This window comes from Phaseolus vulgaris, chromosome 9 (assembly GCF_051622355.1).
Source record: "Phaseolus vulgaris cultivar YP4 chromosome 9, ASM5162235v1, whole genome shotgun sequence".
In the NCBI taxonomy this organism is placed as follows: Eukaryota; Viridiplantae; Streptophyta; class Magnoliopsida; order Fabales; family Fabaceae; genus Phaseolus; species Phaseolus vulgaris.
Window position 1 is genome coordinate 23,429,561 of NC_143506.1, and position 16,275 is coordinate 23,445,835.

The following is a 16,275-nucleotide window of genomic DNA, read 5'->3' on the forward strand; positions in this document are numbered from 1 at the left end:
CCTACGCATAAAGGACTGGAATTAAGGAGTTTTAATTAAAATGTTTCTTTTAGAAAGTGTAACAATTTTCTATCGGGTGTCTCCATTTCACTTACTCTTGCCAATGTGCATAGAAGCGTTTTGAAACCATAAATTCTTAATGACGACGACTTTCAGCGACGGTAACCTTCTTAATGTGGTGTGACGACGACAGCTGATGAGCTTCACGTCCGGCCTCCGTCATGCTCCCTTGTTTTCTGTTTTTTTTTCAAGTGGGCCAGAGTTAAAAATGTTTTCATAGTCTAAACCCAAAGAGATCAGCAGATACCTGAGTTAGGTTTTGACAAGTTCTCCCTGGACACCATATTTTCCTCGTGCAATTCATATTTTCTTAATTTATAACCCTATCCTTGTGAATATGGTAGAGGATATGGTAGACGATGTGGTATCTTTTTCGTGGTAAACGTTGTTGATAATTGATGTAAGTTTTGTAATATTTTCTATAGTGATGATTGTTTTTTTTTAAAAAAAAATTCTTTTGAAGATACAAAATTTAGAAAAAAAATCAAAGTGATGTAAAAAAAGGAAGTATAAAACTTAAAAAAATTTATTTTTGCTCTTGTCAACTTTTTTACAAATTCAAATGATGAAATTGTAGGTAGATATATAAGGGTGGACAAAAAATTTAAATTGCCAAATTCAATCCATCATTATTTAAATATATATTACTTTTAATCTATTTAAATGAATTTATCTCGTTCAAATTCATATTTTTGGATTTTAAGTCCAATTCATTTAATTGGATATGGATTAGATTGGATACATTTTTGGATTATCCAAATTGGATTTTGGGTTAGATTTTGACTTGGTCCAAGTCCAGGTTGAGTAGAGTCAATCCAGACCCATGTTGAGCTAAGTTGACCTGAACTAATGTCGAGTCCAGTCAGCTCGAACTGATGTCGGGTCGAGTCGATCCGGGCCCATGTCGAGCCGAATCGGTTCAAGTCAACGTCGAGCCAAATCGACCCTGGTCGATATCAAGCTGAGTCGGTCTGAATCCCTGTCGACTCGACTCCAACCGGGATGATGTCGAGCCAAATCAAACCAGATGTCGAGTTACGCTGACAAGGGCTGAAGTCGAGTTGCGTCGACCAAGGTCGATGTCGAGTCGAGTCGAATCGGGAGGATGCCGAGTCGAGTCGGTCAGGTTCAGAGTCGAGTCGAGTTGGCCAAGGTCGAAGTCGAGTCAAGTTGACTCGGGTCGATGTCGAGTCGAATTGACTCGAGCCCATGTCAAGCTGAGTCGGCTCGAGCCGGTATAGACCCGAGTCAATCCGGGCTCATATTGAGCCGAATTGACCCAGACCCATGTCAAGTCATGTCAGCCTAGGCCCATGTCAAGTCGACTCGGGCCGACTCAACTCGAATTCGGCAAGGACGATGTTGAGCGGCGTCGGTCGGGGTCGATGTCGAGCAGCGTCGGCCCGGACTGATGTCGAGCCGACTTGGCCCAGGCCAATGTCGAACCAAGTCGGCCCAGACCGATATCGAGGAGTCAACCCGGGATGATGTCGAGTCGAGTCAACCTGGGATGATGTCGAGTCGAGTCGGCCCAAGCCGATGTTGAGCCGAGTCGTCCTAGGCTGATTTCGAGTCGAGTTGACCCATAATGATATCGAAAGGAGTCAGGCTAACCTATGTCGAGCGGAGTTAGCTCAACCTGATGTCGACCAAAGTTGGCCTGAGCAGATGTTGAGCAGAGTCAGCCCGGGAAGATATAGAGCGAAGTCGGCTCGGGCCGATGTTGAGCACAGTCGGCCCTAACCGATGTTGATCGAAGTAGGCCCGGGGTGATGTCGAGCGGAGTAGACCCGGGTCGATGTCGAGCGGAGTCGGCTCGGGTTGATGACGAGCCAAGTCAATCCAGGATGATCTCGAGCCGAGTCGACTCAGACCGATGTTGAACCGAGTTGTTCTGAGCCGATTTTGAGCCGAGTCGACCCGAAATGATATCGACCTGAGTCGACCTGGATCGATGGCAAGTTGAGTCGCTCTGAACCAAGGTTGATTCAGCATCGAGCCCATGTAGAGCCAAGTCGACCCAGGCCGAGTCAGTCCGGTCCCAGGTCGAGTGTGCTCTGGCCGATGTATAGTCGAGTCAGCTAGTTTTCATGTCAAGTCGGATGGGTTAAAGTTCATGTCGAGCCGAGTGGACCCGAAAACTTTTCAAGCTAAATCGGTCGGGACCCAAATCAAGATAATCTAATTGACAAAGTGAATTTAATTTAATTGACAAAATGGATTTATCTAATTGACATAATAGTAAATTTAATCTAGATTTAATTTTTTTAAAGAAATTTAAAAAAATTTATAAAAAAATTCATATAAATTTAAACTAATTAAAATAAATATAGATTTTTAATTCAATTCATTTTATTGGATTTGAAAAGTAAAATCGAATCCATGACCACCTATATATATGTGGTAGAGTTGATGTTATCTTTTAATGTTATAAAAAAAGATGAGGTTATATTTTATTTATAATTATTTAAATTTTAGAAAAAGGTGAAAATTGATTTTTTACAAAGTGGATAGAGAATGTGTAGAGGTGGTGGTAGAGTTTGCAAGGTTTCTTCTTCCTCTAATCTTGTAATTTTTAAAATCAACATTTAATTTTTTTCAAAGTGATTTTCGGATTATTGGTTTCGAAAACATTTTAGAACAATCGTTTTGAATTTTTTGGAACATCTAGAACAAATTTTTTATCACAAGTTTTCTCCACATTATATATGATACTAGTTTCACGATATTTTAGTCTGTTTACTTAGCATTGTAATATATATGACAGCAGTTTCCCAAGACAGGATATTTTAGTCATTTTCGTTAGCATAGGGTGCAAGAAGCAAAAGTCTGCGCGCAAAGGAGGAGATCAGGTCTAATTCTAGTCTTAAACTATTTATTCATTATATTAATTTGTTTGTGTCTAAATATTCAAGGATTTTTTAAGTATTTATCTTTAAAGTGCTACTGGGTTCTTTATTTACCCTAAGTTAGGGTTTCGACATTGTTTTTGATAATTAAAGCACTAATATGTAGAAAATTTAAAAATTTATTTTACCTTTTAGATTATGCATTTTATCATTGAATTTATGTAATTTTGTGATTTTTTTTTTATCAAAATTTTAATTGCTCAAATTTATCATTATTTTTTTAGATTTCACCAATTTTACCATACAAAAATTTCAAAAAATGATACATATTTTATTCGTTGATTGAATGCAGATTTACTAATAATGTGATGATGATTAATAACAATGATATTTCTTTATATAAGGTTGGGATTAGGAAAAAGAGAGTAAATATGGAACTTAAATTTATATACACGTTTATTAAAATAATAATGTGATATTTTACGTGATAATTTTTGTGCTATCTAGTTTGTTCACCACAAAATATCTATTTTATAATTATTAAGAGGTAAATTAATTTTTAAATTATTAATTAGAAGAAAAATAGTTTAAATATTTGGAATAGTTTTAGAGAAAACCATGTTATACATAAAAAAAGTAATGTCTTAAAAAAACATTTTGGTAGCAAGTAACCAGAAAGATGTTTATGCTGTGGAAGAGTCAAAATCAGAGCTATAAGAAAACAATTTTAAGCTATCTTACAAATAAAGTTAAGAGCTTAATTATAATCAAATTCAATGATTGGTTCTAGTTACAAATCATTTTTTTGACTTAGATTTGATTTAAAACTAGGGCTTCATTTCAACGCATCACTATGCACATGCCATGTTCTACAATTAGTCCCTATTAAAAAATGAAGCACTTATAACAATAATAATAATACTTTAAATATCATATATTATTAATAATATAATGTATTATTGTGTCAACCAGAAATTATTTTATATATATCTTTAAAGTAACATTATTTTAAGTCAATCAATTATCATATGGTAATTTATAATTAAATGATAGGATAAAAAAGTCCGCACATTACAAATATTTATTATATGCTTAATCTCTCAGCCTAGCCTATTATTCTACGTTCTAAACTGGCTTCAGTAACTATTCATTTTTTTAATCATATTTTATATGTACTTTACTAAAATTAACACAACACTCGTGATTTTCGATAAGTTTTACACTGCATTTTTGTTTATACTGAGGATTAATTAGAAATTATTTTAAACATGACTTTCGAAGAAATTATTATAAATCTTAATAATCATACATGGCCATCTATAATCTGTAATTATATATTAATGCAAAGAAGCTGCATATTACTAAATATCAATATATTTTGATTATTTATTATATATTATTGATTTGTCAGTATTAAAAATAAGAGTAGGTTGAGTTGGGTAGTTTAAACCTGGTTCAAATATCACAACAAATTGATGAAGTAAAGAGCTACTCAAACCAGTTAAAATCAAGGAATAATAGAATGGGCCTTAGAGAATCAGTTAAAGGCAATTGCTTCCTGCACCAGATCAATTGTGACCGGCACCCGACACACTTTTAAAAATCCTAAAATGCCCTTGTCTTCTTCATTTACGGATAAAAATATCCGGAACTGCTCGTTGCTTACGGATAAAAATATCCGGAACTGATCGTTGCTTACGGATAAAAATATCCAGAAGCCACAGTTGTGCCTACGGATAAAAATATCCGGAAGCCAGCCACAGTTTTGCCTACGGATAAAAATATCCGTAAGTCAAAACAAACTTATGGATAAAAATATCCGGACCCCAAACTCCCTTACGGATAAAAATATCTGCACCTCTCAAAAGTCACTTGCGGATAAAAATATCCACAACTCTCACTCACTTATGGAAAAAAATATCCGGAAGCATGACGTACCTTCGAATCTGGTGCTCTGCCTGCGATAATGGAGGTCACGGTGGGTGCAGAAGAATGGAGAAGAACGTCGCTCACGGTGGTTGGACAACAAGCTTGCTCACGGTGGCTGCACAACACGGTGGCTTACGGTGGCTCGGTGGCTGCGGTGGCTGCGGCAGGCACAATGGAATGGAAGAACAGAAGAATAGGGTTGGTGCAGGTGATTGGGTGCATATCACAATTATAGTTTTCAGAATTTCATTAAGGGTATATTCGTCTTTTACTATTAAGTGATTGGGTGCCAATTAGAATGTGTTGGGTGAAGGGAGAATGTGCCTCAGTTAAAACCAGTTGCAATTTTTAGAAAGTAATTATTCTAAAATATTTTATTATCACTTTTTGTAACGTTTTAGTACTTTTTTAGAAAGTATTTATTCTATATAACTATTTAACACTTTTTTTTTATATCTGGTACACCCATGGTGTATAACATAATATTCTCATCTCCCAGGAGAACTTTTTGTTGGAAACTTGGCTAAAAACCATTTGCAGAAAACTTTATTTCTTTGGAATGTTATTTTTTGAAGGTAAACCAAACGTTAAAAATATACTTTCCCAATCTCAGATTTTCAAAAAAGTTAAAACCAAATTTTGTTCCTTTGTATTTTCTTTTTATAAGTAGACATAACTTTATGAAGAGAAATATTAACTCTAAATTTTTTCCTTGTATTTTTTATTTATAACTAAATTTACTATGTTTAAAAATTTATATAGTTCTTTTTTCATGTTTGATGATTTTCAAAACTCATAATCGACAATATTTGAGATTCTTGGTATGAAAGTGTTTGAGATTTGAAGTCTTTGGTTGATAGTTGCTCACAACCGACTACATATTCTCTTGGTACCAACACACTTGAGACATTTCACTTCAACTCTGGCCAAAGAAGTTATGGATAATCAGGTTTTTACCTTTTTTGGGTGGTCCAAGTCAACCCAATGCCCTCTTCCCAGTGCAAAAGAGATTGGAAATTGTAAGAGAGAAATGAAATGGTTCTACTGCTCCAAATTCTTGACTTTGAGAATCATACACTTCTTGGTAATGTAGCCTTTGTATACTCAGAGGCACCAACCTAATTCAATATTAAAATATGGATTTATGGAGCAAAACACTGGTTTAGTTTTTCACATATGTGGCAGAGCACTAGCGCAGAACAAGGAGTAATGAAATAGTCGGTGCAATTTTCTGTGTTCCCTCCAGGATTTATTATTAGCAAGTCAAAACTAATTTAGTCACAGAAGATGCAAAAGTTGGAGAAGACTTGCAATAAAAAAGCATGATCAAATTGATATTAATTCAACCCCAAATTGGTTTTGTACCATAGTGGGGATCAGATATACAAAGTAATTAAGATCAGCAGCACCTTTTACTTCATCAAAAGGTGTTGATATGTGTCTGAAAATAGAAGACTTTATATTATATTAGTCCTAGCGGGTGCCATATAGCCACCACAGCATTAGGGCCCATGTTGGCCAGAACTCCTCCTAATCTACCTTTTTTCTCTTCCCCACCCTTTCCAACTATAACAAAACAAACCAACAATCAACAATGGCATCATATATTACACACAAAATGTGAACTTTTAAGGTTCCTTTCCTAGAACTGTATCCCTTCAAATGTTTGACCAAATTGCCAGTTAGCAGGCACAATGTTGTTGCTGGTCAGAATTCTGCCATCACTTGTAGTCACCTGAAAAGAGAGGCTTTGACCATTCAGGTAAGAGTTGCTTTGCCAATTCTGCCCCCAGTTTCTAGACATGGTTTGCCAATTAGTCCTAGACCCCTTGATGGACACAGAGTGAACATCACCAGCTCCACCAACATTTGTGACCAGAACCAAGTTGAAGTATGAGTGACCATTGATGGTGAACCTGATCCCTCCTTTCTTCACACACGAGACTCTGTTTTAAGCCAAAAACAAAAACATGTTAATGTATGCTCCAAGTTGGATCCAACTCTTCCAAACTCAGCAATTTTTACTTTGAAGAGCAAGTGTGCAATACCAGTCGTTGATCACGAAAGATCAACTGCTGATGTTACATGTGCATATATTTGCTATGTGTTTATATAAATGGTTGATTGTTTTGGATAAAGACTGGAATGACTTATTTCACCTTTGTTATTCAGAGGAGCTAACTCCCTCTGAGTCAAAGTTTAAAGCTAAAAGGGGAGAAAAAAAATAAAAATACTTAAAGGGGTTTCTTATTTTTTATTTACCTTCTGAAGGAAACAGGAACAATTCCAGCTTTGTATTGAGCAATTTGTAAGAAAGCAGGCTCAGCAAGATCAAAGTGTTGCAAAGGAGGGTTGCACCAGCCACCATTGTCATTAGACAAGGCAAAGTTAGGGGGGCAGAAGTTTGTGGCAGTGACGATTATGCTACCGGGGAGGCACCATCTGGGGTCACTGTCACATCTCATCTCATAGCAAGACCCGCAACTCAAGCCATTGTTGAATAGAGCAGTGCTGAGTGCTGCAGTGTTAGTACCATACCCTTGGCTGTACAAATTGCCATAGCCACAAGCCCCTCCTGTGAAAATAAAAATAAAAATAAAAATCATGAGTCATATCCTAAGTGAAAACATCTTTGACTCAATAATAGGAGAGAGTGTGAATGTAATGTACATGTAAGTGCCCGTGACACAAGGTTATGTACGGGCACCACAATACCACAAAGTTTAAGTAGTTCTTTTTTCCATTTTAATCACTCATATGTGCCAAAAGGAAAAGGCAAAACATTTGTTCGAACTTAGTTTAGTTTTCGTGCAGTTATATAAACACTAGAATAAGCAAAATTTAGTAATGCGAGACTAAAACCTAAATAAACACTTTGAACCTACCCATTGTGCCTGATGCATCTCCCCCACCATAGAATGTGGCATGACCACCTTGCCATCCACCTCCATAGTCACCAAAAGTGCCTTGGAGGCATAGATTAAGAACAAAGAAGAGAAGAATGGTAGAGGTTGCTGCAATGGCCATTGTGTGGTACAAGTGATTAGGGAAGTTGAGGGTACAAAGGATTTAAGATAGGAGAAGTTTACTTGTTGGTGCTTAATGGTTAGCTAAGGTTGGTTTGGGTTTATATAGGAAAAGTTAAGCATAGGTTGGAGGCAGGAAAAAGTGAGAAATGGGGTCCATGCCCGAATCAGACAACATAGCGTTTGTGAGGTCTAAAGAGAGAGCCAAAGCCACAAAAACTGATTCACATTTTTTGGAACGTCGAGCAAGAATCAAAGCGCACATGCAAATGTTTCGGTTACACTACCAACTTCTTAATCTACGGACCCACATGGCACATGCATTTCTCAACTGTTCTCTTGTAATTTTATGTTTATATATTTTATGTGGTCGTTACGTATGAAAGTGTGGTATTCTCTTCTTAAATTTTCCCTTAAGTCACGGCCTATAGCAGAAAAGGGCCACCATTTTTGGGTCATCTACCCTTTCAGATACGTCCAACATGGTGTGCTGCTGTTGAGGGCAGCACCAAACAGAGTAGAATTAATGACTTTTGTTAGGGTACTCTACAGTGCCACTGCTATGACCCCTTTTCACTTCTCATCTTATATAGGACTACTTAGCATTCAACGGACCATTCTAACTTTATTTAATAATGGGGTTCATCTAATAAGTGCGATTAGTTACCCTAAGGTATTAAATCAAGCTTCATATCTTTTTAGGTCCTAATATTCAGTGTTTGAGGTAATATAGTTGTATAAAAAAGGATACATGCAGTGAAAAAGACCAAAAATTACTATACAAGGAGAATCATGGTTCTATATTTTCTGTGTCAAGTTTTTTTTAAACAGAAAAATAAAATAAAACCTGCTGATAGGGTTCTAAATGAGTAGTGGTGACTATAACTTGTCTACAAAACACAATTTCGTTTTGTGAATGCTGCTACAATCCCCCCTATTCCTCTGTAGACTTGCCCTTTCTAAGTTAAGCTTGCCTATGAAAAGGACAAACAAGTTTTTACAAAAGTTGTATGCAGAAGGATATAATATTGGAGAGAATCAGAGCAAAATAACCGACATGAAACTGTAGCATTCCACCAAAAGCAAGAGCTCAAGTATTTTGATTACACGTGTGGCATGCTCAAGTTAAGAAGATTTGAAAAATGGATTGTGCTTGAATTTTGCAATGATAACCGAGACTCAAAAGAAGAGGACTACACATTTTCTGTCCTTTTCTTTCTGTTGCCTAACTTTTTAATTACAATCCTGTCATTTATTAGTCACTTCAGATGACTAATACTTGTAAAGAATCCTATATTTTATCCGTCGGCCACAATGACAAATCATGCCCTAATTAAGCAAAACTGTACTATAATTTAACAAGAATCAAAATAAATTACCCTAATCCCACTTATATGGTGAATCAAAGTTTAGTTACCCACTCTTTCTACTACACTATTCACTCATAAATTATATTTTCACTTTCATATCACTGAGTCTACATCTAGTCTTTAATATATAATGTGATATCGAATACATCACCGACTAAACTAGCCTTTCATGATACACTTCTTAAATGATATCCAAGTCACCAATTAAGTTAATGTCTTTAAGGTTATAATATGCAAAACTACATTTTTAAACTGTGTTTTTACTATATTTATGTAATTCATTTATTCCTTCATCTGTTCCAAACAAAAATCCATCGTGGGTTTTGTAAAATGATGAAACATCTTAAGTATGGAAGGACATTTCCTCACTTTAGTTCAGTTAGTTCCATCTGTAGTTTTATTTTAACAATTTAATAAAATCTGAGAAATATATGTCTAAGTGGTAAGTATATACATTTTGTCGTGTACCATTTTTCTGCAACGAATTCACCCACATCAAGTGTTGCAAAAGTTTACCATTTTCCTAATCTTGTTAAAGGGATACTTTTTCTTATTATAAAGATTTTAGTTTCCTTGAATTACTAAGATCACATTCCATACTAGGAGGCAAATAGCATAGTCACACAGTCTTTTTCTAATAATTTCTCACTGATAAATAATTTTTACTTAAAGCATGATTGGGATATAAACCATGTCACCATGCTCAGATGAAAAAGCAAGTTTGGTTAGAAGAGATTCAATCTTTAAGGTTAGAAGGGTACATCAAGAATAACAACAACTTAGTGTTTGGTGTTAATTAAATTGATATAACCATTACAGGGACACAGTTTAATTGTTGAATGGAACAACTAACCTAGTATACTATTTGGAATATGCCAAATGGAAGTGTGGTTGCGTTTAACCAAAGACCTTGTTTCGGCTTAAACAAATAACATACAGTAAACTATGACAAAGCATTTAATGAAAGGACTTTAAGTTTAAACAAAGATAACGAAGAAGGTTAATTTTTTGTTTAACGTTATATATGAAACTAAGCTTTCGATGGTTCCAACCACCATTTTACGGTGCTACTTTTCTGTACGTTCATTTTGACGGTGTTGTGGAAAAAAGCAGTGGGAAGATCTCATATTGGCCCTACCACGTTACCACCACATGCCCGTCCCGTTCTTTACGGCCCAATTCATTCAACTGTCATTTTCAGGGAAAAAAAAGAAATAGAATTGGGTGGTTTTGTTCTGTTGATATCCACGAAAGAAAACTGAAAAGCAATTGCAAGAAATTTGGATAATGACTTATATGAATAAAGAAATTAATTAACCATCTAGTGGCTTGCTATATCAGTTACAGATTGGCATGCATTATTATTATGATAAGAGACGTGGATTATATATATTTTTGTTATTTAGTTTGCTTACAACTGGAAGCAATTTTGATTATTACATGGGGTTGAAATTTTTTATGAAAAAGTGCACCTTAAAAACATGTTTTTATTGTGTACATCAGAAAAATAAACGCCAAGAACATATGTTTAATCAGACTGAGATATGGTGCTTCGGTTTTAATTTACTTCACTATAGATTAATTGGTTTGAGGCTTTTCTGATGCATATTGCCTAATCTAAACATTGCATATTTATAATACAAATAATAAGTTAAGAGTATTTGAAAAAGTAAAATGGAGGTGTAAGAACAAAAGGACGAGGTAGATCAGCAACTGTAAGACATCAAATCTTTTGGTTCCATTGTGACAATCTTTTATAAGGACACGATATTAAACGTCCCTTTTAAATCACTGTAGGTACATCTTTTCATGAAGCCAGCTAATTTGTCTTGCTAAAGATGAAATAATATATGATTTGATGAATTAATCAACCCCCCGTGATCTGATTTTGATATTTCTGCCATATTCGTGAAGGTTTTTTGTTACCTTTTCGCCTTTCTCATCATTGTCTTTTCAGGGTAGTTTCCGTAGATATAAATGTAAAAGCAATTAACCAAAAACTAAAAGCAAGAAAGAGCCAATGTGATTTGAGTGCACCGATTTTGGGTGCTAATGAGATTAATGGCCTTGCCACAAAACCAAAAAGTAGAAGGTAACATCAAAAGGGCATGCAAAAAAAAAAGTAGTGCCAGTTTTTGATAGAGGACTGCAAAAACTTGTGTCCTAAAAGCAAAAGACCAAAAGGGAAAACAATAAAGTTCCTTGCTCGAGAATTTATGACCATACAACATTCCACCATGTCTTAAAACCGAGTCTATCTAAAAACCAGAAGAAGGATGATAATAATGACAACAATATGAAATTGCTGTTAATGCTTGAAAGATGAAGCAAAGAAAATTCAAAGAATCTGTTGTTAACGACGCTAGAAATGAGATCCATACAAGTTTGTCTAGGCCATGTGAAAGTGCCCTCCACAAGGCCTGTCCCCTAGTTCCACTTGGACAACATGCAAAACACCGAAAATGGATTGAAGTTGAACTGCTAACAAAGGTTTTGAAGGGTCCCTTTCCAGTGGTAGTTAACTAATAACTGCAATGGTCATATGAGGAAGATATGCAGAGTCTTTCAAATTGTTAGTTTCTTGTGTTGTTCAAATTGCATATATGTTCAAAACATGTTCTAAACCCCACCATGTGCATTTAATTTTTGGTTCTGGGCGCTGAAGCACAGTAGGCCATCCATAACCATAAGAGGTGAAACTATTTGGTTACAAGTTTACATGTTAGGTACCTCCATTAAAATTATGTCTGATAGGGTTTCTTAGATGATAGAATCTGATGTAGGGTTAACTGCTTTGGATCATATTAGTTGTACGTAGCTCAAGAGCTGGATCGGTTAGGTATAGTGGTTGTTCTGAAGCTCAAGTTAGGTAAAAAAGAATAGATGCATTCATTTTGGTGATTGGATAGGATACTATGCTAGTGAACTTCTACGAAATTCTTATTGCCAATCAAGGATAGTCGTTAACTCAGTGAAAATGACACCAAATTTACTATCAGACAAACTTTTTTTCTGTTGTTCAAGTATGAGAGCAAACACTGCAGCTAGCAGCTCCACAATATTTTCAAGAGAAAAAATTAATAGCATCTAACTTATGTATATCACATAGAAAAATTCATGAAGATCATGAGTCTGTAACCATTAAATAATGTCTCGTATTTAACATTGATTTCAGTGTTATTTAAAGTTACTAAAATGGAGAGAAATGGTCACAGATCAACCTAGGAATTTACTCTACTACCAAATCACAATGGAGCACTACAATGGTTCTTTTGATTTCCGCATTATTAAAATAATGTTTGGTCATCAGAAGTTCAGTCACACAAACACATTAGTTATCAGTTTTGAGATACTGGACCATGTGATAAAAAATGGAATACCAAAATTTTACTATATTTCTATGGATTCAACTTATATATTCATACGACCATGTCATTTTATGTCCTAAAATAACACAAAATAAATAAAACAATAGTAGAATTGTTCAAGATGTAATAATAGATAATATCAAAAACAGAAAAAAAAACTTTGAAAGAGGTAACATGCGTTGAGAGAGGCAACGTGTTTACACGTTTTCATGTCAGTTTAAAGTGCAAAGATAAACAATAAAAACGTGAAACTGATTTAGTAAAACAATAAAATATCTAAATATAAGGAATTAAAAGGTGGTGGGCAAATTTGATTATTCTAAAAAAATGACTAAAGTAAAATATATTTTTTACTTTAGGTTTTAAATTATGAAATATAAAAATATTTCTGAACACTACAAAAAAGGAGACAAATAGTCTAAGAGATCCTTGTCAACTATGGCCAAACCAACAATTTTTGTTGGAGATCCCACATCCACTAGAGATTAGAGCCTTTCATTGTATATAAGTGAGTGCAAACCTCAACCCTATGAGTCGGTTTTATGGAGTTGAGTTAGACTTAAAGTCCACTTCGTAATAATTTTATCTCTGATCATTAGTGACTCAAAATTATGTCACTACAAGAGGATTAGACATTAGAGTCAGTCAAAAATAGATTTAAAGGCAGCAAAGTTGATGCTTAAGTGTGCGTTATAATTTTTTTTGGCAAGTGCACCACGTTGTTAGAAGTAATAATGTGTCCCTAAGGACGGATATCCATCACAACAAGAAACAGTTGAATAATCAAGTAAAATATTCACTAAATATAAAACAAAATAATAAAAGTTTGTTGAGAATTGTTATGATGACAATGATTAATAAGAAAACAAGTTAAAAAGTTCGATGCTTCAAATGAAAAAATAGGGGTTGAGTTTCATCTTTCTCACTCGTGTGTATTTTGATTAGCATGATAACATTATGTTCTTTGATTGATATCGATGTCCGTATAAAATTCATTTATATCGATTCATCGCATATAAAATTATTAAGATGCTTCCTAAATATCGATTCTCGCATATTTATAAAAACAACTTATCTTTAAGATTAGACGTTGATGACAATTAACATTTCAAGTTTATTTCTGGCACTCAAATATGTTAAGTATTATCGTTTAGGTCAGAACCCTAAAAATAGTTTTCAGTCAAGTTTAAGATTCTAGATCAAGACATAGAAGCAAAACAATAATACTAATAATCAATCAAAAACGGAATATTACATTCAAATATCACCTCAATACCTCATAGTTTGGTCAAATTACTCTCAATCCCAAAGGGTATAATTAGCCACTCATGATGATGACTATTACACACAAGGATGACATGAAAAGAAGATTCAGGATGTTTCTCCTTAACGGTTGCCTCCTCTAATGTTTCCCACACCTTCTATTCTTCCAATTGGATTACAAGTCACTCAATGGTGTTTTTCTCTCAATCTTGCACCCTAGGGTTGTGCCTCAAGCCTCCTATTTAGCCTAATTTGCTTGGACTTAAGTGACTTCTCGCTTGGACGCTAATGGGTTTGCTTGGGCGAGTAAAACGTAAAAAGGTCCAACGTGATTCACTGGTGGCATATTGGCTTTTTGTGAGTTTGGGCAGCTTTGGTGAGTGTCGATGCATTCCAACTTTCTCTTTTTAGCTTTGTATATTTTCCTTTTGCCCAATTATCTCAATTCTTTCTTAGAAACTTGAAATTAACACAAATTAGGAAATAAATCGTTCTTATTGAAATTAAAATCACAAAATATATAAAAAAGTATAAATTCATAAATTAATGATTATTTTATTCTTATTTTAACAATTAATACTCACAAGTGTCTATATTTTAATATAAAATATTAATTAAATTTGACACTTATCATATGCTAGACCGACACAAAAGCCCATGTAAATAAAAAAAAACTCTTCAATTTGTAAGAAACCGAATTTATTTAAAAATTCTTAAAGCATATTCGGATCATCCAAAATAAAACCATCCAGATTAATTCATATTTCAACTAATAAATTTTCAATTTAAAACAATCATCTAACAATCAATTAAATTCTCCATATAAAATTAATTTAATTTAAAATTTAATTGTAATACAAAATCTAATAAGAACTAGCAATTGCAAATCAAAATTTAACAATAAAAAAAAGTACTCGTACTATTGAAATTCGCACAACTGTAATTGTAAATGATAAATGAAACAACAATTAACTAAAGTGGACAATACACGAATAAGTCTAAAAATCTAATTATTGATTAAATTTAATTAAAATTTAAAATGTGAAATACAAGTAATAAAAAAACCATTACAAGATAGAAGAGAAGTCTCCCATATAGTGAAATGAACATTGACATCTCCCTATAAAAGCTTGTCAAAACAATGTAAACTATTTAAATAAAAAATATTTAGTACATAATATGAAGTGTGAAATAATAAAATTTATATTTTCGAATAAACGTAAAGGAAGAGGCTGATCATCATGACCTTAGCATAATGGTGGAATTGTCTCATACTAGTTGAAGCATATGCTTGAGTTTGTCTTCAAAGTGAGCATACCTTTCATTTGTCAAATTAATTTCTTAACGAAGTTATTGATTTTCAAGCAGATGATCATAGTAATCAGTGGTTAAACACAAGGAGGAGGGTTAAGAAAGAGAAGACACTCCTTGGCGAAAGTTAGCAGTACCTTAAACTCGATCTTTACTCTTCCCTCCAACAACTTCCTTCGAAGCCTGAAGCTTGGTTGCTACATCTACTTAGTGGACATCAAATGTTGATCCTTGAGAACTTTGTGATTGAATGGTCTTCAGGCGCTCGTGGTAGTTTTCCTACACAGTACAAAAACGCTGATGGCTAGAGGAGGAGGGGTGGAGGAAGACGAATTAAAGGGCGATCTGGAGGAATGTGATGAAACATGTGGACTCCCAAAATTAGACATTGGTGAAAGACCAAAATAAGGGATGCTTCCCAGGTCTACAACTAGCTAACCATGCATAGATGTGGAAACTCCACACTTAGGCTGACCACGTCTAACAATGGAACCATCTCTCCCTCTAGCCTTAACCATTTTTTCTGAAAAAATATTCGTTTACAAAATTAGTGTAATTATGTATTGAGGATATGTTGTTCGTAACATAGTATATTCAAAGTAATGTACATTATTCGTTATTGTTATCAAAGTCTGAATCATCATTGTCATTGTTGTGATTTTCTGAATAACTTCTAAGGGGTCAAGATGTTCATCATCGTCATCAAAAAGTGGTTGAATATCATTATCATCAAGTACTTTGATAATAGATGTGTCAGCTAAGCATTCTAAATGTTCAATTCTTCTAACTAGTAAGACATTAGATGTCTCATCATCTTGAAACGCCAGTTCATCCATCATATTGTCAACTTGAACATGTCATCGGAGTTTTGTTTTGATTGGCACGCACTACCCACGAAGGTTCTTATATATGTTTGGGTAAGTGACATAATAAACTTGTTTGACCTTCTGGGGAAGGATATGGATCATAGGGTGCATATCTTCCACTTAACTTGATTTCAACTAAATTATACTGTGAATGAAAATTGGTGGATACAATGTTTAAGTTCACATTATTTGTCCCCCCTTCTCCATGGTGAACTCATACCTTAATCTCCTTA

At 34.5% G+C, this 16,275-nt stretch overlaps 1 protein-coding gene across 1 annotated transcript; it reads right to left on the reverse strand.

Annotated features, from left to right (window-relative positions):
• Window positions 1–6,145: 6,145 nt before the first annotated feature.
• On the reverse strand, window positions 6,146–8,051 carry LOC137820762 (expansin-A8). Its single transcript, XM_068625004.1, has 3 exons — window positions 7,724–8,051; window positions 7,101–7,413; window positions 6,146–6,784 (listed from the first exon to the last, which is right to left on the reverse strand). Exons 1-3 carry the CDS (start codon window positions 7,863–7,865, stop codon window positions 6,481–6,483), a joined length of 759 nt encoding a protein of 252 aa, XP_068481105.1. The 5' UTR covers window positions 7,866–8,051; the 3' UTR covers window positions 6,146–6,480.
• Between the last annotated feature and the right edge of the window lie 8,224 nt (window positions 8,052–16,275).

Coding starts and splice junctions, on each gene's coding strand:
- LOC137820762 (XM_068625004.1), bottom strand. CDS start 7,865: ATGGCCATTGCAGCAACCTCTACCATTCTTCTCTTCTTTGTTCTTAAT. Junction 7,414..7,723: donor AGATGCATCAGGCACAATGG/GTAGGTTCAAAG, acceptor TTATTTTCACAG/GAGGGGCTTGTGGCTATGGC. Junction 6,785..7,100: donor GTTCCTGTTTCCTTCAGAAG/GTAAATAAAAAA, acceptor GGCTTAAAACAG/AGTCTCGTGTGTGAAGAAAG.